The sequence below is a fragment of the Ahaetulla prasina genome, chromosome 1, assembly GCF_028640845.1.
Source record: "Ahaetulla prasina isolate Xishuangbanna chromosome 1, ASM2864084v1, whole genome shotgun sequence".
Taxonomy (NCBI): Eukaryota; Metazoa; Chordata; class Lepidosauria; order Squamata; family Colubridae; genus Ahaetulla; species Ahaetulla prasina.
This window is the reverse complement of record NC_080539.1, coordinates 14941631-14964036: the sequence shown is the minus strand read 5'-3', so window position 1 is coordinate 14964036 and position 22406 is coordinate 14941631. Positions and strand designations below refer to the sequence as shown.

General features: G+C 46.0%; 1 protein-coding gene across 1 annotated transcript in view; it reads left to right on the top strand.

Moving 5' to 3' along the window:
- The window catches only part of CCDC92B (coiled-coil domain containing 92B), a 56926-nt gene that overhangs the window by 2683 nt on the left and 31837 nt on the right, over positions 1-22406 (top strand). The window contains exon 2 of the mRNA XM_058164268.1: positions 7573-7726. Within this exon, the coding sequence (XP_058020251.1) occupies positions 7597-7726 (130 nt within the window). The 5' untranslated portion in view covers positions 7573-7596. The remainder of the gene's footprint in view (positions 1-7572; positions 7727-22406) is intronic.

Below are 22406 nucleotides of genomic sequence, written 5' to 3'. Positions count from 1 at the left end.
TGCTGCCACCAGTAGCCTCCCATCGACCTGTGCGCTCTCACAGGGAGGGCCTCCTTACGGTGCCATCAGCCAAATAATGTCAGCTGGCGGCCCCCAGGGGGAGAGCGTTCTCTGTGGGGGCTCCTACCCTGTGGAATGAACTACCCATGGGACTACGCCTACACTTTCTTCTTTCATCAAGCAGGGTTGGCCTAATGATAAATTTTAATCGAGGGTTTTTTAGTGGGGTTTTTAATGGGGTTATTCTATTTTATTATTTTATCCACGTATTTTAAATATTTAGCTTATGGAATTAGATTTTTAATTATATATTGTATTTTAAATTTTTTGTATTTGTGTTTTATCTATGCTGTACACCGCCCTGAGTCTTCGGAGAAGGGCGGTATAAAAATGTGAACAATAAATAAATAAATAAATAAACTCCCAGAATCCCCCAGCCAGCTTGGCTGGCTGGGGGATTCTGGGAGTTGAAGTCCACCAGGCTTAAAGTTGCCAAGGTTGGACACCCCTGTTTTAGAGGGTCCTTGATGCACTGGGAGGTTTATCTGTGTCCTCAGGGTCCCTCAGCTGCCAATGACCAGCTGTGTGCAGGGCATATAAAATCCTTCCGTTCCCCGCCATCCAGCCAGAGCTGAAGGAGTAGACTAAAAATTGGGAGGCCGCGAGTTCTAATCCTGCCTTAGGCACGGAGTCAGCTGGAGGACCTTGGGCCAGTCACTCACTCTCTCAGCCCTAGCAAGCAGGTAATGGCAAACCAATTTGGAAAAAAATGTTGCTAAGAAAACTGCAGGGATTAGTCCAGGCAATCCCCTGAAGTGAAAAATGACTTGAAAGCATGTACGCCTACTGTACACATGGTTCATCCACTGTACATTTTCCCTTCGTGGCAAGATGGCACTCCGTAGTCAAATGGCAAAAAAGGGGACTATAACATGCTCAACTAGTTAGTTACCTAGTCAATCAGGTCAAAATCTCCTGCTTGAGCAGGGGGTTGGGCTAGAAGACCTTCAAGGTCCCTTACAACCTATTATTCTATGTTCTTAATTAGCCATTCCAAGAGCACGCCAAGAATTAATGGTTCAAAAAACAAAATCACTTTCTTGGTTCTGTGGAACCATGTTTCCCTGGAATGTCTCTTGAGTTTTTGTGTGAGTGCAACATTCACAAGTTCTAAATGACATCATGAACCCCCTTATCGTTCGTTAGGGAAACAGCAGGAAGAGTAGCTTGGTTATTGCAGGCCCCTGGGGGGGAGGGGGTTGAGAAATATGCTGTTCCGAGAGTTCTCGACAGAGAGTTCTGTAATAGAGAGACCTTCTTTTTCAGCTGTTCTCTCTTGGCATCTCTCTTTCTTGGAGGTATAAATAGACACAATGCAAGGGCCTACATAGAGTTTGCATAGTCTGTTTGGGAGATAAATTTCACCCTCTGCAGATTAGTTGGCTATCTTGAAAGAACAGGGTGGTACAGGTTATCCTCAACTTACATCAATGCATTTAGTGACTGTTCAATGTTACAACAGCACTGGAAAAAAAGTGATGGTTTTTTTCACACTTTTTTTTAAATTATTATTTGAATTTATATCCCGCCCTTCTCCGAAGACTCAGGGCGGCTTACACTGTGTTAAGCAATAGTCTTCATCCATTTGTATATTATATACAAAGTCAACTTTTTATTGCCCCCAACAATCTGGGTCCTCATTTTACCTACCTTATAAAGGATGGAAGGCTGAGTCGACCTTGGGCCTGGTGGGACTTGAACTTGCAGTAATTGCAAGCAGCTGTGTTAATAACAGACAGACTTAGCCTGCTGAGCCACCAGAGGCCCAACTGCAACAACTATTGCAGCATCTCCATGATCACATGATCAAAATTCAGGCACTTGGCAACTGGTTCATATTTATGACGGTTGCAGTGTCCTACTAGGGCAGTGATGGCTAATCTTTTTGCCATTGCATATCAAAACCGGGGGGGGGGAGTGCGAGGAGGTCGTGCATGTGTGTGTGTCCATACCCATAATTCTATGTGCATGACTCCCCCCCTCCCCCCACATTCCCCCCCGTTTTTGGCATGTGATGGCCCGATGGGCCCCGTAGGCCCATTTTTCGCTCTCCCCATGCTCCTGAGCCTTTCTAGGAGCCTGAGGAGGGTGAAAATGGCCTTCCCCACCCCCGCTGGAGGCCCTCCAGAGGCTGGAAACAGGCCCATTTGCCGACTTCCAGTGGGACCGGAAGTCGGGGAATGGGCCATTTCTGGCCTCCGGAGGGCCTCTGGGGGGTAGGAAAGGCCATTTTCGCCCTCCCCAGGCTCCTAATAAGGCTTTGGAGCCTGGGAAGAGTGAAAAATGGGCCTTCCCCACTCCTTTGGAGGCCCTCCGGAGACCGGAAACAGCCCGTTTCCCAAATTCCAGTGGGCCCAGAAGGCCGAAAGATCAGCTGGCTGCAGCTGAGCTCGCGTGCCCACCACCTGTGGCAAGCGTGCCATAAGTTTGCCATCACGATACTAGGGTCATAGATGGTCAGCTTTTGCGACCTTCTGATAAGCAAAGATCAGCAGGGACACCAGATTCACTTAACAGCCAGGTTACTAACTTAAATGCAATGATTCACTTAACACCTGTGACAAGAAAGGTCATAAAACGGGGCAAAACTCACTTAACAGCAGAAATCTTGGGCTCAGTTGTGGTCGTAACTTGAGGATTACCCGTATGTCCTCAGAGGGATTTTTGGCCATTTTTGCATACAATACAAAATTTAATGCAATCATGAGAATATCCTGAGAGCTGGGCTGCTTTTGTGTTGATTTCTTTCAAGTTCTTTCCACCAGACCTGCCCAGTTTCAGGCAAAACAGTGGAACTGCTGAGCTTCAATATAGCTCTGAAGATTATTTTAATTGAGTCACCTGAGCCTGCCCTATACCCAGGAGTATAAAACCTGGAATCTGTCAGAAGCTGATGCATAACCAGTGAGCAGGAATGCAAGGAGTTGTAACTGTAAGGTCCATCTGTGGCGTGCGTGCTAATTTATAAAAAAATATAAAAGAAAATTGGTACACTTGGATGAAACCATCAAGGCTAGAGAGGTCCAACCCAGGGGTGAACCTTGTTTGGACTTTCAAAAATTTTAGCAAGGGGTTCTCTGCCCTGTTGCTGGGTGAGCATGGCCAAGGTGTGCATCACCTAGTCAGCCTCCTGCACCACATTGGGGGAGTGTTTTTGCCCTCCCGTGGCTCCAGAGGCTTTCCTCAAGCCTCCGGGAGGGCAAAAACGGCCTCCCCAGGCTCCGGAGGCCCTCTGGCCTGTTTTTCACCCTCCCTGAGCCTCCGTGCACACCCAGCATTTACCTGCATCCAAAACAGGCTGCCTGGGGACTCCTGGGAGGGGAGGGGCTGGGTGGGCGGGGCCAGCCAGGAGTGGGATTTGGGGATCCTCCAAACTGCACAGAATCTTAGCTAGAGGTTCTCCCAAACCCCTGCAAACCCCCAGCAGCCCACCCCTGTGTAGCATGTATATTTGTGCATGTGTGCATGCGCCTACAGGTGTGTGGTTCCAAGAGGCCTCAGGGGAACCAAATTCACTGGCAATTTTGTCCCACAATAGAAATTCCTGCTGAAATCCAATAGAAGTCTAATTTGGGACGAAACCCCTCAATTTACATTTATTTATTTATTTATTTGTTTGTTTGTTTGTTTGTTTGCTTGCTTACCCCTCTCACCGAGGAAGCAATTCTGGGCAGCTTACCAAGCGATAAAAAGTTAATATAAAACAATTAAAATCAAGAGGGCGTAAATAAGGACTAAACCAGGGGTGAAATGCTCCCGGTTCGGACCGGATCGCCCTATCCAGTAGCAATCTTAGCTGGTGATTCAGAGAACCGGTAGCAATTGCGGTGCGAGGCTCCGTCCACCTGCCCAGCTGCCATTACTTCCTGGTTTTAAGCAGGAAGTAGTGTGTTTTGTACCCTCTGCGCATGCGCAGAGGTGTCCACACACATGTGACATGCGCACGAGCACTTCCGACCTGGTAAGGAAGTTAAGTAGATTTCACCCCTGGACTAAACACCCTTAAAATTAAGAGAGATTAAATAGAGACTAAAAATCAAGAGAGTAGGCGACACAAAGGTGTGGGGAGTCTTCTCTTTACCCCCATCAGCCACTCCTAGCATGTGGAGCAGCAGCACTGGAACCCAGTCAGCTGGCAGAGTCAGGTTGGTCAGGCACAAGTAACCGGGAGAATTCGTGGAGTTCAAAGCAGAGAAAGAGTTTATTATTGCTACTTCCAATACAAGAATCTAAATCAAGTAATGGTCAAAGCTCAATTGATGCTAGATAAGGGTCAATGGAATATATGGGAGGGAAGGTTGAACTTAGGTCTCTTGTGACAACGCAATGACTCTAAGCTGATGACACATTTAACCCCGCCTTCCAGTTCAGTCTATTCTCTTCCTACAAGGTTTTAAGACTCTTCCAGAAGGCCAGGAGAGCGGAGGTCAATCTCACCTCCAGCGGGAGAATATTCCAGAGGGCAGGGGCCACAGCAGAAAAGGCTCTTCTGCTGGACCACACCAGCCAAAATTATTTGACCAATGGGACCCCTACTATGCCTGTTCTGCTGGAGTGAATGGAACCCCTCCTATTTGGGTGAGAAAGCTGCTCATTCAGGTTGAGAAGTGTAGAAATGCCATCACCTTGTTTACAGTGTCCAATAAAATTAAAGAATGCTCCCCACCCGCAATATCCCTGGGTGAGAAAACCGAACGAAGCAAATATCCTGAATTTTGACAGAGGGGTTGCAGCCATTGCTTCAGAGGCAAGTTTCAGTGACTTGGAGGTCTATTAAAAATAACCGAGTTGGAAGGGACCTTGGAGGTCTTCTAGTTCAATCCTTGGTCAAGCAAGAAACCCTACACCACTTCAGACAAATGGTTATCCAACATCTTCTTAAAAACTTCCAGTGTTGGAGCATTCACAGCTTTTGGAGGCAAGTTGTTCCACTGATTAATTGTTCTCACTGTCAGGAAATTTCTCCTTGGTTCTAGGTTGCTTCTCTACTTGATTAGTTTCCATCCATTGCTTATTGTCCTGCCCTCAGGTGCTTTGGAGAATAGATTGACACACCCCCCCCTTCTTTGTGGCAACCCCTGAGATATTGGAACATTTTTTTTTATTTGCATTTATTTCCCGCCCTTCTCCGAAGACTCAGGGCGGCTTACACTATGTCAAGCAATAGTCTTCATCCATTTGTATATTATATACAAAGTCAACTTATTGCCCCCAACAATCTGGGTTCTCATTTTACCTACCTTATAAAGGATGGAAGGCTGAGTCAACCTTGGGCCTGGTGGGACTTGAACCTGCAGTAATTGCAGGCAGCTGTGTTAATAACAGACTGTCTTACCAGTCTGAGCCACCAGAGGCCCTGGTGCTATCATCTCACCCCAGTCCTTCTTTTCATTAAACTAGACATACTAATGTTAGCTCATCCAGGACTCCCTGAAAGAGACAGTTCGTTCTAATTTATAAAAAAAAACCCTGCATGCGCAAATCATCAATGATGATGTTATGGTGGGTGGGTGGAGCCTCCCACTGGTTTTACTACCAGTTCTATAGAACCGGACCGAACCAGGAGCAACCCAGCGCTGCCCCCGCCGCCATTACTACCGGTTCTCCCGAACCGGTGCGAACCGGGAGCAACCCACCATTGGTACAGGGCCTCCTTTTCAAGCAGAGGTTTGAACTAGAAGACTTCCATGGTCCCTTCCAAACTTAGAATTCTATGTTCTATGTTCTTTTTGTACAGGCTTTCAACTGCTGGCTCTAGCTGCTCGTTTTAATAATTAACTCCTATTTTGCTAGTTTTTTTCCACGACTATTTTGTTATTCGCTTCAACGTGTCCCCGTTTGAGATGTCTTTTTTGCTGTAAACTCCTGAAAGATTTGGGTAGTGCTCTGAACATCAAGTGAAATCAATAAAACTAATGACATGATTCTAGACGTCCTCAGACCTGAGTGGGCTGATCTCCTTCCACTATTTTTATCCTCCTCCAGTTCATTTCCAGAACAGCAGCTCTCTTGCAGCACAAATAACCCAAAACCTTGTTGCCTTCTGAAAAAAAAAAATAACACATTAATTCCAGCAGAAGCTTTCATGGCATGTTAACCCACTTTGTCGTAGGTCGGATGAAAGGGTTGGCAGTCTGTGAAAACGTAGAACTTCACTTTGAGGTGCCAGGAGGCACCTTAATGTATTTTTTCCCCACTCAAAACTCAAACTTATCCATGCAAGATCAGCAGCCTAGATTTTAAGCCTCAAACTGGAACCAGAAATAGCCTGTGGCTCTGACACAGTCATGGAGGTGCTCAGGAAAAAAAAAAGGAATTGGCAGGAATCAGGGTGAATCCAGCAGGTTCTGACAGGTTTTGGCGAACCGGTAGTGGAACTTTTGAGTAGTTCAGAGAACCGGCAAATACCACCTCTGGCTGGCCCCAGAGTGGTGTGGGAATGGAGATTTTGCAATATCCTTCCCCCAGGAGTGGGGAGGGAATGGTGATTTTGCAGTATCCTTCCCCTGCCACGCCCATCAAGCCACGCCCACCAAACCACACCATGCCCACCAACCAGTAGTAAAAAAGTTTGAATTTCGCCACTGGTAGGAATGCAGTACTCCAGTATTTGAGAAACTACCACAAAGAGGAGGGGGGTCAACTTTTTTTCCAAAGCACCAGAGGGCAAGTCAAGAAACAACAGATGGAAACTCATCAAGGAGAGAGGCAACCTGGAATTAATGAGAAACCTCCTAATGGTGAGGACAGTTAACCAGTGGAACAGCTTGCCTCCAGAAGTTGTAGATGGCTAGTTTCTATTATTATGAAAAAATAAAAAGTTGAGGGTAGATCTTAATGCCTTATTTTACTGTACCAAAGGATCAGTGCCTTTTTTTTTCTTTTTCCCTTGCTTTTCCCCATTATCCACTTCCCTTTTTCCTTTCCTAATTTACCTAATATTTTCTTTTGTATTCTTTTTGCATGTCGTATTATAAATTAATAAAACTATGTCTGTAAAAAAGAAGTTGTAGACGCTTCATCACTGGAGGTTTTTAAGACGGGACTGGACAGCCACTTGTCCGAAACGGTGTAGGGTCTCCTGCTTGAGCAGGGGGTTGGACTGGAAGACCTCCAAGGTCCCTTCCAGCTCTATTCTGATTGATTGATGTTGATAATCAAGCAATAGGAGCCAAGGTGGCGCAGTAGTTAGAGTGCAGTACTGCAGGCTACTTCCGCTGACTGCCAGCTGACTGCAATTTGGCAGTTTCGAATCTCACCAGGTTCAAGGTTGACTCGGTCTTCCATCCTTCCGAGGTGGGTAAAATGAGGACCCAGATTGTCTGGGGCAAAATGCTGACTCTGTAAACCGCTTAGGGAGGGCTGTAAAAGCACTGTGAAGTGGTATATAAGTCTAAGTGCTATTGCTATATATCGATTGATAATGCCAGGTGAAAATCAGCAACTGCTATAGGGCCATGCCACCGCTGCTGCAGGACCAGTAGTTCACAAGTTCACCTCTGTTCCCTCCAGGCTTAGACTCTTCACTGTGTTGCGATGGAGACTTTGTCCCTGGAGCATCAGATCCAAAGCGTGCAAAGACACATCGCCTTCCTCAAAAAGGAGCAGATGAAACTTCTCCACGATTTGCATCTGGAGATCCTGCGCTTACAAAAATACTGCACAGGTGAGTCCCGCATCTACACAAGGTCCTCCAAGGAAGGCAGAAATTTGAAGCCTTTGGCTCCATGGACTGATAAGTCACTTGAAAAGATGGAGCCCCAGGAGGAGTGGCTCAGCGTAGAATGAATAAACTAAGGTCAGTCCTACTCTACTTCGAGTCTCCCAAATTCTGGTCCAGACAAGAAGCCCCTCCAAAAATGCTAGTTCTTTCTTTCTTGTAAGATGACTTGAATTAAATCTTGCACATTTGAAAGTACAGCTCTCCCCCTCGTCTCTACAATCCAAGAAACTAGGGACGGCTTCCTCTAAGACAGTGATGGCTAACATTTTTGCCATTGCGTGCCAGGATGGGGTGGTGGTGGAAGGTCCGCGCGTGTGCGTGCCCACACCCGTAATTCTATGTGCGCTGCTCTGCGCATGCGCATGCAACCCCCCTTCTCCCCCCCCCCGCTCCTGGCACATGATGCCCTGGTAGGCCCGTTTTGCTTTCTCACCTGGCTCCAGATCCCCTCTATGCATTTGGGGAGGGTGACAAGAAGCCTTCCCCACCCTCTCGGAAGCCCTCCGGAGGCTCAAAACGGCCCATTTTCCAACTTCCGGTTGGACAGGAAGTGACGTTTTTTGCTGTCCCCAGCCTCCAGAGCCTCTCTAGAAGTGTCTGGAGGCTGGGGCCAGCAAAAAACGTCACTTCCTGTCCAACCGGAAGTTGGAAAGTGGGCCGTTTTGGGCCTCCGGAGGGCCTCCAAGGGGGTGGGGAAGGCTGTTTTCGCCCTCCCCAAATGCTTAGAGAGGATCTGGAGCCAGGTGAGAAAGAAAAACGGGCCTTCCCCTCCCACCACAGGCCTTCCGGAGGCAGGAAACAGCCTGTTTCTCTACTTCTGGTGGGCCCAGAAGGCCCAAATATCAGCTGACTGGCATGCGCATGCACGCCGGAGCTGAGCTGGCATGCACACTGATATGGCTATGCATGCTACTTGTGGCACGCGTGGCACAAGTTCGCCATCATGGCTCTTAAGATGTTTGCCATGCGCGATTCCTTCTGTTGGCTCAGATCAATGGTGGTATTTAGCCGGTTCTATCTGGTTCGGGCGAACCAGTGATGGCGGCTGTGGGAGGCTTCGCCCACCCCCCAGACGTCATCATGTCCCGTTTCTGATGCTCTGCGTGTGCGTGCTCACATTTGCGAACCGGTAGCAAAGCTTAAGTGAATACCACCCCTGGCTCAGATGCTTCTTATTGGACCATTCCCTAGTCTGTGACTCTTCCTCCTTTCTCCCAAGCTTATTCCCACATGTTGTGACCCAGGCCCAAGTAGGTAGTAGGAAAGTGAAAAAACAATCAAACTTTATTCGAACGTAGTTCAACTAAATTAAAGCAAATTCCTCCCAACACAAATTCCTCAGTCGTATCAACAACCTTGGTCCAATTAGGCAAACTGCCAAAGGCCATTCTTAGCAAACGTTCAGAAGACACCGATACAAAAATAAATGCAAGAAGACGAAGTTACCAAAGTTGTTTTCTGGCAAAGCCCAAACACTGTTGCTGATCTGTTTTAAGCCTTATGGGAGGGGCCAATCATCTTTTGGCCTTACTCCCGAGTTGTCCTCTTTGCTTGAGCTGCTCTTGCCTTCTGGCAGCTCTTCTCATGCATGCATTAGGAACAGGCTCCTCCTGTTCCTCTGCCTCACTATTGTCAGCCTCTGGAGGCTCTGGAGTCCGCACCTCACTCCCCGATGGCCCTGGCCCCACCTCAGCCTCCGACACAGAGCCCTCATCCAGGCCTTCCCCAGCCTCCAGGACTGGCCCATGTTCTTCTTCAGCCTCATCACTCTCTAACTCTGTTGCCAGCTCCATATACCATTACACTGTAGAAGGGAGGCTTCTGGTTTTTAACATAATAACCCCCTAAGGCAGGGGTGTGAAACAGAAGGTCCAGGGGCCGGATCCGGCCTGCTGGGTGCTTAGATCTGGCCCGCAGGGCTGCCCTGGAAACAGCAAAGGACCAGCCCGTGGTGCTTCTGCAAGTGAAAATGGAGCTCGGGAGGGTTGCATGCAGCTGCCCCTCCTGAGCTCCGTTTTTGCTGGCAGTGGGTTGCAGGAGGTCGTTGCAGCTGAAAACGGAGCTCAGGAGACTGTTTTCGCCAGCAGAGTGCTTGGACCACCACAGGTGCCCCCAACATGAGTGATGTTGATCTGGCCATGCCCACCCTGGCCACCCCCCCAACCCCACCCCGAGGTCAAACACAACTCTGATGTGGCCCTCAATGAAATCAAGTTTGACACCTCTGCCTTATGGCTTTCACTGCAGGGGGAGTTGGATTCTCGACATTGGTGCCACAATAGTCCAACGGGGTAGGTTCTACTTACCTTTACTACCGGTTCACAACGGGATCGCGCATGTGCATGCGCAGGTTGTTTATGATGACATCCCGGTGGGTGGGCGGGGCCTCCCCCCAGTTTTACTACCCGTTCGCAAGAACCGGACTGAACCGGGGGGCAACCCACCACTGGTCTTCAGCATATGCTGTCTTCTCATAACATGCTGAACCAAGTCAAAGGCCTAGTGGTTACATTTGCAGAACATGCTAAACTTTGGTGAGTATTGAAGTTGACTGAAGTTGATTGGTTGGTCAGCATGTTACACAAATCCAACCCATTTGGTTATTAGTTGACCTTTTTGCTTCAGCTGCTCTTGCCCTCTGGCAGCTCTTCTCATGCATGCATTAGGAACAGGCTCTTCCTGTTCCTCTGCCTCACTACGGTCAGCCTCTGGATGCTCCGGAGTCCGCATATCACTCCCCGATGGCCCTGGCCCCATCTCTGCATCCGACACAGAGTCCTCATCCAGGCCTTCCCCAGCCTCCAGGACTGGCCCATATTCTTCTTCAGCCTCATCACTGTCCGATTCTGCTGCCAGCTGGCAGATCACAACAATATTAAGGAGGAATGCAAGCAATGTAAGACTCATGGGTACGATTCAACATGCCTTCACTACTGCTATAGCAGCTAACTAGGGAAAGAAACACTGGCCTGCATTCTGTAGAACTGAAAGTGTTGAGAAAATGGCACCAAACCTTTTAATTTCAATATGAATGATTTATTTCCAGAATTTCCAGGAGCTGACACTCTATGTTTCCAAAAATAACTTACTTTTTATCTAATAATAGAACCTGGTCCATTAACCAGAACCTTGTGAAGCAGGTCAGGATTGTGGGGTTCTTGGTGCTTTCTGAGCTTGGTTGGTTTCTTGCAAACATTTCATTATGAAATGCCGGGATAGCTCAGGCAGTAGAGAAGCCTGTTATTAGAACACAGAGCCTGCAATTACTGCAGGTTCGAGCCCGGCCCAAGGTTGACTCAGCCTTCCACCCTTTATAAGGTAGGTAAAATGAGGACCCAGATTGTTGGGGGGGGGCAATAAGTTGACTTTGTAAAAAAATATACAAATAGAATGAGACTATTGCCTTATACATTGTAAGCCGCCCTGAGTCTTCGGAGAAGGGCGGGGTATAAATGTAAACAAAAAAAAACAACCAAAAAAAAAAAAAAAGACAGCATCATTTGTGCAGATCAGAATTCCTAGAGAAAGGGGTGCCCAACCTTGGCAACTTTAAGACCTGCGGATTTCAACTTCCAGAATTCCCCAGCCAGCATGAGATAGAAAATAGTCAGGTCATGTGGCATATATTGGTTGTTAATTTATAGGGATTTGGTTTATTTCTGTGTTTCTCAACCTCAGCAGCTTTAAGTTGTGTGGACTCGAACTCCCAGAATTCCCCAGCCACCATGAGATAGAAAATAGCCAGGTCATGTGACACATATTGGTTGGGGTTTTTTTAGGGATTTGGTTTATTTCCGTGTTTCGCAACCTTAGCAGCTTTAAGATGTGTGGATTTGAACTCCAAGAATTCCGCAGCCACCATGAGATAGAAAATAATCAGGTCATGTGACACATATTGGTTGTTTCTCTTTTGGGATTTGGTTTATTTCAGTGTTTTGCAACCTTAGCAGCTTTAAGATGTGTGGACTTTAACTCCCAGAATTCCCCAGCCAGCCATAGCTGGCTGGGGAATTCTGGGAGTTAAAGTCCACACATCTTAAAGCAGTTGAAGTTGAGAAACTCTGGTTTAGTTCATCATTTTTAACAGATTTGCCTAATGTTTCCTTATGCTTCCCACCTCAAAATGATGAAATATAATTATTCCACCCACTTTTTGCGGTTGCAATCAGAAAGGAATTCTGATGGCTAAGTTGCCATTAGTTGACTCATCAGACAGCCATATTTTAAGTGACCTTCAGGCTCACATGGAAGGTTGAAAAAGAGATTCTTTAAAGAGATTCTGCAAGTTCCATGCATTATGAAGCGTCTTTTCTCAATAGTTTCTTCCATGAGGAGTAGATCACCTGGCCAGTAAAATCTGCTTAAGTTCTGTCCAGGGTACTGAAGTTCCTCGTTTGGTCACCCCCGAAGCTGTCTTGATCATTGTTATTAGATTTTTATCCTGGTTTTTAAATATTTTTTGAACTACTCAAGGCAGTGAGCATACCTAAATTTCCTGTCCCCTATTTTCCTCACAGCAACCTTATGAGATGGGTTGGGTTGAGAGATTAGCTCAAAGTCACCCAGCTGGCTTTCATGCCTAAAGTGGGACTAGAACTCACAGTCTCCTGGTGATTGGCCCAAATTCATCCAAGTGGTTTTCATGCCTAAGGTAGGACTAAAACTCACCATTTCCTGGTGATTGGTCCAAAGTCACATAACTGGCTTTCATGTCTAAAGTGGGACTAGAACTCTCAGTTTCCTGATGATTGGATCAAAGTCATCCAGCCAGCTTTCATGCCTAAAGAAGTACTAGAATTCACAGTCTCCTGGTTTATAGGCTAGCACCTTAATCACTACATAAGACTAGCTTCCACTGTACATAGGAGCACAGGGACTTTCAGGTTCTCTGTCTCCTGGCAATTGGCCCACAGTCACCCAGTCAGCTTTCATGTCTAAAATGGAACTAGAACTCCCAGTCTTCTAGTTTCTGGATCAGCACTTTCACCGCTACTCCGAATCGGTTTAACACCTTAAAATACTATTAAGAAACAGGTCTCCATGATGCTAGGTAGGTTCCAATATATTATTCTAGATTAAAAAAACCAAACACCCTGCAACCTGTGCACTCAGTCATTGGGCTTGGTATACTGTGGCATCAAGATTATGTATTATGTTTTCCATAGTCTTGGCTCTGTGGATCCACAATCAGGCTAGTTTTAATCCCACCAACTCTCAAAAAGAATAGGAGCTAATTTGTAATTGAATTGGCTTTTGTACAGGAGGATGAGCTAGAGGGAGACAGGTAAGATCCATCAAGGAAATTGACAATGGGAAAAACATAGCTTTAAGATAGGGCTGCCTAACCTTGGCAACTTTTAAGACCTGTGGACTTCAACTCCCAGAATTCCCCAGACAGTATTTTTTTATTTCTTTCTTTATTTAGAAAATTTATATTGCACCTACTCGCACAGGGCAACTCAAGGTGGCTTACAAGGATATAAAAACAAAAGAAAAAGAAAAATAATAAAATAACCCCCACCCGGCAACAACGCATGTTCACACTAGCCATTTAATGGGCTCCATCCCACTCTGGCTTCCCCAGGCCCACTGACAGAGCCACGTCTTCAAGGCCTTCCGAAAGACCATTAGAGTGGGGTCCAGTCTAATCTCTGGGGGGAGGATGTTCCAGAGAGAGGGAGCCACCATGGAGAAGGCCCTTCTTCTGAGCCCTGCCAGGTGTATCTCTTTAGCAAGAGACGGTCTCCCACCACAGTATCCCTATGGTCACATGACCATCATCCGGGTGTTTAAATATGAGCCCGCAGTGTGCAGCAGCTGCCAAAACAGCCAACACAGTTCTAGCCTGCATAAACAGAGGGATAGAATCAAGATCACGTGAAGTGTTAATACCACTTTATAAGGCCTTGGTAAGGCCACACTTGGAATATTGCATCCAGTTTTGGTCGCCACAATGTAAAAAAGATGCTGAGACTCAAGAAAGAGTGCAGAGAAGAGCAACAAAGATGATTAGGGGACTGGAGGCTAAAACATATGAAGAACGGTTCCAGGAACTGGGTACGTCTAGTTTAATGAAAAGAAGGACCAGGGGAGACATGATAGCAGTGTTCCAATATCTCTGAGGCTGCCACAAAGAGAGAGGGAGTCAAGCTATTCTCCAAAGCACCTGAGGGCAGGACAAGAAGCAATGGGTGGAAACTAATCAAGGAGAGAAGCAACCTAGAACTAAGGAGAAACTTTCTGACAGTGAGAACAATTAATGGAGCAACGTGCCTCCAGAAGTTGTAAATGCTCTAACACTGGAAAATTTTAAGAAGAGATTGGATAACCATTTGTCTGGAATGGTATTGAGCTTCCTGCCTAAGCACGGGGTTGGACTAGAAGACCTCCAAGATCCCTTCCAATTCTTCTATTCTGTTCTATTCTATGTATTTTGTGGCATCCCAGTGTCATATGATCACCATTTGCAACCATCCCAGTTCACTTCTGATAAGCAAAGTCAATGTGGGAAGTCAGATTAACTTAACAACTGCTTATTCACAGTTTTTGCTCAATTGCCATGGCAAAGAAGGTTGTAAAATCAGGCATGACGCATTTACCAACTGCCTTGCTTAGCAGTGACAATTCTGGTCCTGACGGTGGTCATAGGTTAAGGACCACTCATATACTATGTAAGATAGCCCACAATAGGACCCAGGAGGGTTCTTAGAAAATACTATTTTCCAGACCTTATTCCTTCATGACCTTTTGGGGAGGGTATATTACCACATGAATTGCAAGATTTAGATTTTGTGCTCATGTTAGCTTCTAAGTACAGTACATGAACAAAAACATTGAGATAAAAGCTGGGGAAGAAAATTACACATTAGGGAAAATAGTAAACATGTGTTTTTCCTCTGCCACTTACAGGTTTCATTGCATACAAGTTGACGAGAGAGAAAGATGGATGGATGAGAGAGAGAGAGAGAGATGATAGACAAATAGATGATAGATAGATGATAGAGATTAGAGATTAGAGAGAGAGAGAGAGATGGATGGATGGATAGATAAAGAGATAGAGAGAGAGATGATACAGACAGACAGACAGATAGATAGATGATAGAGATTAGAGAGGGATGGATGGATGGATGGATGGATGGATGGATAGATAGATAGATAGATAGATAGATAGATAGATAGATAGATAGATAGATAGATAGATAGATAGATAAACAGACAGACAGACAGACAGACAGATAGAGATAGATGGTACAGACAGACAGACAGATAGGTTTAGATTAGAGAGAGAGATGGATGGATGGATAGATAGATAGATAGATAGATAGATAGATAGATAGATAGATGATAGAGTTTAGATTAGAGAGAGATGGATGGATAGATGATAGATAGATAGATAGATAGATAGATAGATAGATAGATAGATAGATAGATAGATAGATAGATAGATAGATAGATAGATAGATAGATAGATAGATAGATAGATAGATAGATAGATAGATAGATAGATGAGAGAGATGAGAGAAAGAGAGATGTATAAAGGTAGTCCTCAATTTACAACAGTTTGTTTACTGATCGTTCAAATTATATATTAAAAAAGTGAGATGACCATTTTTCACACTTAACGAGTATTGCAGCATTCCCATGATCACATGATCAAACTTCAGATGCTTAGCAACTCACAGTTGCAGTGTCCCGGAGTCACGTGATCACCTTTTGTGGCCTCCTGACGTGCAAGTCAATGGGGAGCCCAGCTTCACTTATCAACCATGTTGCTAACATAACCATGGTAGTGATTCACTTAATAACTGTGGCAAGAAAGGCCGTACAATGGGGCAAAACTCACTGAACAACTGTCTCGCTTTCGTCACAGAAATTTGGGGCTCAATTATGGTTATAAATCGAGGATTAGTAGTATTTCCAACCGGATGCAGGCACCGTTCTTTTTCCAGGAGGCAGGGTGCCATTTTTCCCTTATTCGAGGCATTTTGCCAATCGACAGTTTCTTTTTCTGGACCTGGCAAGCGGAACATTTGCTGACCCAATCCAACCCGTGATGCAGAAAGATCTTTCCAATGTGCAAAGAAAAAAGGAGGAGGAGGAGGAGAAGGAGAAGAAGAAGAAAATACATACCTTCCTAATGCTTTCCCATTAGTTCAAAGGTACAGAAGCCACAGATTTCATACCGCAGCAATATGCTAACCGTCATCTTTGTACAGATTCTTCTGCATGACATTTTATAATAAGCGTGACTCATCCATTCATTTGGAAATCTAGCTTTTCAAAATAGTGGAATGGAAGATTGTGGACAAGCAAAGAATGCTCTGAGCTCATGCCAAGGGTTGGGACAGCAATCAGGTGCCTGGGCAGTTGGTACTTTTGGTAAAAGGTAAAGGTAAAGGTTCCCCTCGCACATATGTGCTAGTCGTTCCTGACTCTAGGGGGCGGTTCTCATCTCTGTTTCAAAGCCGAAGAGCCAGTGCTGTCCAAAGACGTCTCTGTGGTCATGTGGCCAGCATGACTAAACGCCAAAGGCGCACAGAACACTGTTACCTTCCCACCAAAGGTGGTCCCTATTTTTCTACTTGCATTTTTTACGTGCTTTCGAACTGCTAGGTTGGGAGAAGCTGCAACAAGTAGCGAGAGCTCACCCCGTTACGCGGCAGCACTAGGGATTCGAACCGCTGAACTGCTGACCTTTCGATTGACAAGCTGAGTGTCATAGCCACTGAGCCACTGCATCCCTGGTACTTTTGGATCCAGAGACAAAAAATCACAGCAGAAAATCAAGGGATTTTAAGTTTTATTGTGAGCTCAAGCAGACAGATTTGAAAGCATAACATACCATGTTATTTATTATATTGTATGGGTGTGTGTATTTTAATATTGGCTATAAACCGCCCTGAGTCCTCCGGGAGATGGTGCGGTGTAGAAATGTAATTATAAATAAATAAATAAATAAATAAAGTGAGAGGATGCTCAAATTTCTTATAAGGAACTCCTTAATAATGACAGCAGAGATATCCCAAGGGCGGCCAGTTTCTACAGTACAAATTGTCCTTGGCTAATGACCCCCCAACTGACCTCAACATTTTTGTGGCTAAGCAAGGCAGTTGTTGAATGAGTTGCACTTCATTTTACGACCTTTCTTGCCAACGTTGTTAAGCGAATCACTGCAGCGCTTAAGTGAAACGTGCAGTTGTTAAGCACGTCTTAAGTAAAGTCAGTGAACTGAAGTCTATTATTAAAGCCAACTGAGTAAAGCAGATCTTTAGAAAAATCAATGAATTCCCCCCATTGACTTCACTTGTCAGAAGCCACCTGGGAAGGTCACATGTGGGATCACATGACCCTGGGACACTGCAACCGTCATAAATACACGCCAGTTGCCAAGCACCCGAATTTTGATCACGGGGGGGGGGTGTCCATGGGGATGCAGCAACCGTCGTAAGTGTGAAAACTGGTCAAAAGTCACTTTTTTCAGTGTTGTTGTAACTTTTGAAAGTCACTAAACGAACGGTTGTAAGTTGAGGACTACCTGAAAAGGGATTTTAAGCTTTATTATTACCTTAAGGAAAACAATTTAAAAACATGAGATGAAAAGCATACTGTTGTGGCTTGTCGGCCACCGGCCCCTCCAGCAGCCAAATCAGAGGAGGAGGAGGAGGAGGTGTGGAAGTCAGGGTCAGCATCAAGGTAACCTGAGTGCTCCGAGAGGGAAGAGGGAATGGAGCTGGCAGAGAGAGTGTCGTGTCCCACCCCCCACTCCGACGAACGAGTCAAGGAAGTCCGTAACAAACTTGGCAAACGAAGCCTCTGCAGCTTGCCGAGTTCCTTCGAGGTTTATCAGGGCAGGCAGGAGTCCAAGTTGTGACTTCAGCGATAGGGTCTGGTATCAGCAAACTCGATAAGACTTTGCTTGACTCAAGGTTGGAATATATAAAGGCTGTGGGGTGTGGCTCCATGACTCAGCATTTATCCAGGCCTGCCCCTCCCTTCCTTCTGCTGGCATCGCCTCTCAGGTCTCCGGAAGTGAGGATCCTCCCACTCTGAATTGTCTTCAGCTGGATCTGCTGTCTGGGAAAGGGAGGGGTCAGAAGGAGTAAGCCCGAGCAATTCCAATACCTGGCTGGCTTCCTGCTCTGACGGCTGAGCCAAAGGAACACACGCTGTATGAGTGAGATTTATCGGGCTACTCCTTTCACTCCTGGAACCGTCTCTGGGCATGGGGCCAGGGCCGGGGGCTGGAGGCATGACAGGCCATTCATCTTTATTATCAGACTCGGAGTCTGATAACAGGCCCGGTTGGAGACAGGAGGGGCCCGGCTGAGGAGAGGAGGGAGGACGAGTCACAACAGAGAGAGAGACAGAGGCGCAGCCTGGAACCATCCGTCAGTCCTCAGATGGAGAGTCAACAGCCCCCAGATCCACACTCCAGGGGAAGTTTACTGCAAAATCCCCATTTCCTCCCAATCAGCTGGGACTCGAGAGTCAGAGAATAGATGGGGGCGGGGCCAGTCAGAGGTGGTATTTACCGGTTCTCCGAACTACTCAAAATTTCCGCTACCGGTTCTCCAGAACTGGTCAGAACCTGCTGAAACCCACCTCTGTATTGCTTGTCGCAAAAGGAGATCACACAGGAGACTGCAACCATCATAAATACAAGTCAGTTTCCAAATGTTGATCATGTCACCTGCAATGGTCGTCAGGGTGAAAAACGGTCATAAGTCCCTTTTTTTCAGTGCCGTTGTAACTTTGAAAGGGGCACTAAACGAACTGTTGTAGGTCAAGGACTACCAGTATGAATATATTCCCTTCCTTTCTCCTTTGTTTAGTAAGCAAACAAAGTAAAGTAAACAAATACCCTGTTTCCCCGAAAATAAGACATCCCCTGATAATAAGCCCAGTTGGGCTTTTGAGCACATGCGCGAAATAAAATAAGCCTCCCCCCCAAAAAACAAGCCCTCCTTGAAAGTATTTAAATGCAGAGCTGGAAATCAGGTAAGACGGCAAGAGGAGCCCCATCTTGCTCCATGTGTCCCAAAATAATAAGACCGCCTTAAAATAAGACCAACGGCTTATTTCGGGGTTCAAAAAAAATATAAGACAGGGTATCAGGGTTCCAAGGAACACCCCCAACGAAATAAAGCTCTGAGGCTTGAGGTTCCTCAAAGTTCCAATTTATTAGAGATGTCGTGTTGGCACAGCTGGGAAAACCCGAATCTATAAGCTTCCAGGTTTTCCACACCCAGTTGACAGTTCACAGCCCTGCCCCACACCCACAAGTTCATCACATTGTCCAATCAACTCTTCACACTCAATTGGATACAATCTTCAGGCAGTCTACATCAGACACAGGCAAAAGTCCTTGAATGCAGAATGTTGTTATGACTAACTTTCTATCGCTCCAACAACAACGCCCTCCCAACTTCCCCAGCTAAAATATGTGGCAGTTAAGAAGCAAAAAGAAAATTGCCTTCCAAAACTGACACAGGATCTTATTTTCGGGGAAACACCGCTAAATTTATTTCACTGTGGTAGAAGTGAAATCGAGGAGGCTCAATTTTCTTAATATGAGAGAAAAGTCGAAACGTGTCACGAAACTCCTCGGGATAACCATGACCTTCCGCATTGCCGCTTACAGCTCCTTCTAGGAAAAGTGAAATGCACTTGAAATAATCACAGACCTAAACAGGTTACTAAGGAAATGCTTCAAGGATCTTTTGAAGTGCTGCCTCCTTTATACCACTTGCCTTTGGTATATCAACCTCCCTTTCTCTCTCCAGGGATAGCAACGGGGTTTTGAATGGATTGCTAGAGAAAAGCTCCCCCCTCCCCCACTTTATGAAAGAAAATCACGGGAAACCTTTTGAGGACTTGTCCTTATTTGTATCAGTGTTGTATTCAGGGCAGTAACATCATGCTTTAATTTCCATTACAGAAACGACACTGCCTCGCGGCAACTTACAACACAGGACTGTATGCTTATAAAGTTGAGAAGGGCAGAGAAAAATGTACTTTGTCTGCCTTTTCGAACATCTAAGGCAGGAATCCTCCAACTTGGCAGCTTTAAGACTTGTGGACTTCAACTCCCAGAATTCTCCAGCCAGCATAGCTGAAGTCCACAAGTCTTAAAGCTGCCAAGTTTGAAGACATCTGATCTAAGGGGCTGAGGATGGGAGAAGATCTTGGAAGTTGGGAGCAAACCTTTCTTAATCCTATCCTTAATCTCACTGGCATGCCCTTCCCCATCACCATTTGGGGTATAGGGTCTCCTATAGCAGGGGGTTGGACTAGAAGACCTCTAGAAGACAGTTAGAACAATTAATCAGTGGAACAGCTTACCTCCAGAAGTTGTGAATGCTCCAACACTGGAAGTTTTTAAGAACATTTGAAGTGGTGTAGAGTTTCCTGCCTAAGCAGGGGGTTGGAGTAGAAGACTTCCAAGGTCCCTTCCAACTCTGTAGCTCTTTTCTGTTCTGCAGGGAGCAATTTAAAGTTAGGTATTAGAACCATTTGGCTATGACCCACCCTCATTTTTCTGCTCCTAGTTTTACTTTTAAAAAAGAAAAGTGAGTCACAATTTTCTCCTGGGAGCAGGGAGGAAGAACGACAACAACAGAGCACAAAATTCAGCAAATGCTGCTGCTAAATTTCAGTAGTAAGGGTGGGGAGGAGGAGGAAGAAGAATATTACATTAGTACATTGGGGGACACAATGTGGTCGGCAGTTCAGCAGTTCGAATCCCTAGTGCTGCATAACAGAGTGAGCTCCTGTTACCTGTCCCAGCTTCTGCCAACCTACCAGTCTGAAAGCACGTAAAAAATGCAAGTAGAAAAATAGGGACCACCTTTGGTGGGAAGGTAACAGCGTTCCGTGCGCCTTTGGCATTGAGTCATGCTGGCCACATGACCACGGAGACGTCTTCGGACAGTGCTGGCTCTTCGGCTTTGAAACAGAGATGAGAACCGCCCCCTAGAGTCGGGAACGACTAGCACATATGTGCGAGGGGAACCTTTACCTTTACCTTTATACTGTTTAGAATGACCCTGTGTACTGTTGGAGAACAAAGGCTAAATAGGGAGTCCTTGACTTCCAACAGTTCACTTAATGACTGTTGCAAAGTTACAACGGCATTGAAAAAAGTGACCTATGACCATTTTTCATACTTCAGACCATTGCAGCATCTCCATGATCATGTGATTTACATTCAGAGGCTTGACAATGGACTCACCTTTATGACGGTTGCAGTGTCCCAGAGTCATGCGATCCCCTTTTGCGAACCTCTGGTAAGCAAAGTCAGTGGGGAAACTAGATTCACTTAACAACCGTGTTACTAATTTAAGAAGTGCAGCGATTCACTTAACGAATGTGGTGAGAAAAGTCGTAAAATGGGGCAATACTTACTTAATAAATTTCTCACTTAACAACCTAGATTTTGGGCTCAATTTTGGTCATAACTTGAGGACTACTTGTATACGGGAGATAGCTCATCTCTACATCTTACACATCAGGGGTGGTATTCACTTACTGTTGTGGTCCGCCAGCAGCCTGCGGAGCTGGCAACAGAGTCAGACAGTGAAGAGGCTGATGTGAGGCCAGGGCTATTGGGGAGTGAGGTGTGGACTCCAGAGCTTCCAGAGACTGATAGTAGTGAGGCAGAGGAACAGGAGGAGCCTGTTCCTAATGCACGCATGAGAAGAGCTGCAGAAGGCAAGAGCAGCTCAAGCAGAGAAGACAACTCAGGAGTAGGTCCAAGAGATGATTGGCCCCTCCCATAAGGCTTAAAACAGACAAGTAACGGCGTTTGGGTTGTTCGGGAAAACAACGTTGGTAGCTGCATCTTCTGCTTCATCTACGTCTTGCATTTATTTTAGTGACTTTTGAACATTTGCCAAGAAAGGCCTTTGGCAGTTTGCCTAATTGGACCAAGGTTTTGCAATAGGACTGAGGAATTTGTGTTGCTTTAATTTGTGTTGAACGGTGCTCGGAATGAAGTAATTCTCAGCTGTTCGAATAAAGTTTGTTTGTTTTTTCACAGGCTAAGTTTCCTATTACCTATTTGGGCGTGGGTCACAACACTTACTTTCCCTACCAGTTCGCAAATGTGAGTGCGCACGCACAGGTTGCCCGTCCACACATGCACCTTGCTGGCACTCGCCCCTTCCGCGCATGCACCCAGCCTCAAAAACATGCCTAAATAGGATGGCATAGAGCCGGGGCAGGTGGGCAGGCCCATCCGCAATTTCCACTACCGGTTCAGGCAAACCGGTGCGAACCGTCTGAATACCATCTCTGTTACACACCCAGAAAATGAGGAAGATGTTCCTAGAGAGGCAGTCTGAGGAATAAGAGAGGTCCAGTAGGATCCAGAAACCTATCTTATCCTGAGCAAAAAAACACATAGATTTAGACACAGGTCTATAGGCACACACTATAGCAGGGGTCTCCAACCTTGGCAACTTTAAGCCTGGCGAACTTCAACTCCCAGAATTCCCCCAGCCAGCTTTGCTGGCTGGGGGAATTCTGGGAGTTGAAGTCCGCCAAGGCTTAAAGTTGCCAAGGTTGGAGACCCCTGCACTATAGAATGCAACAGTGCTAAACGTGAGGCCTGGTTGTAAGTCAC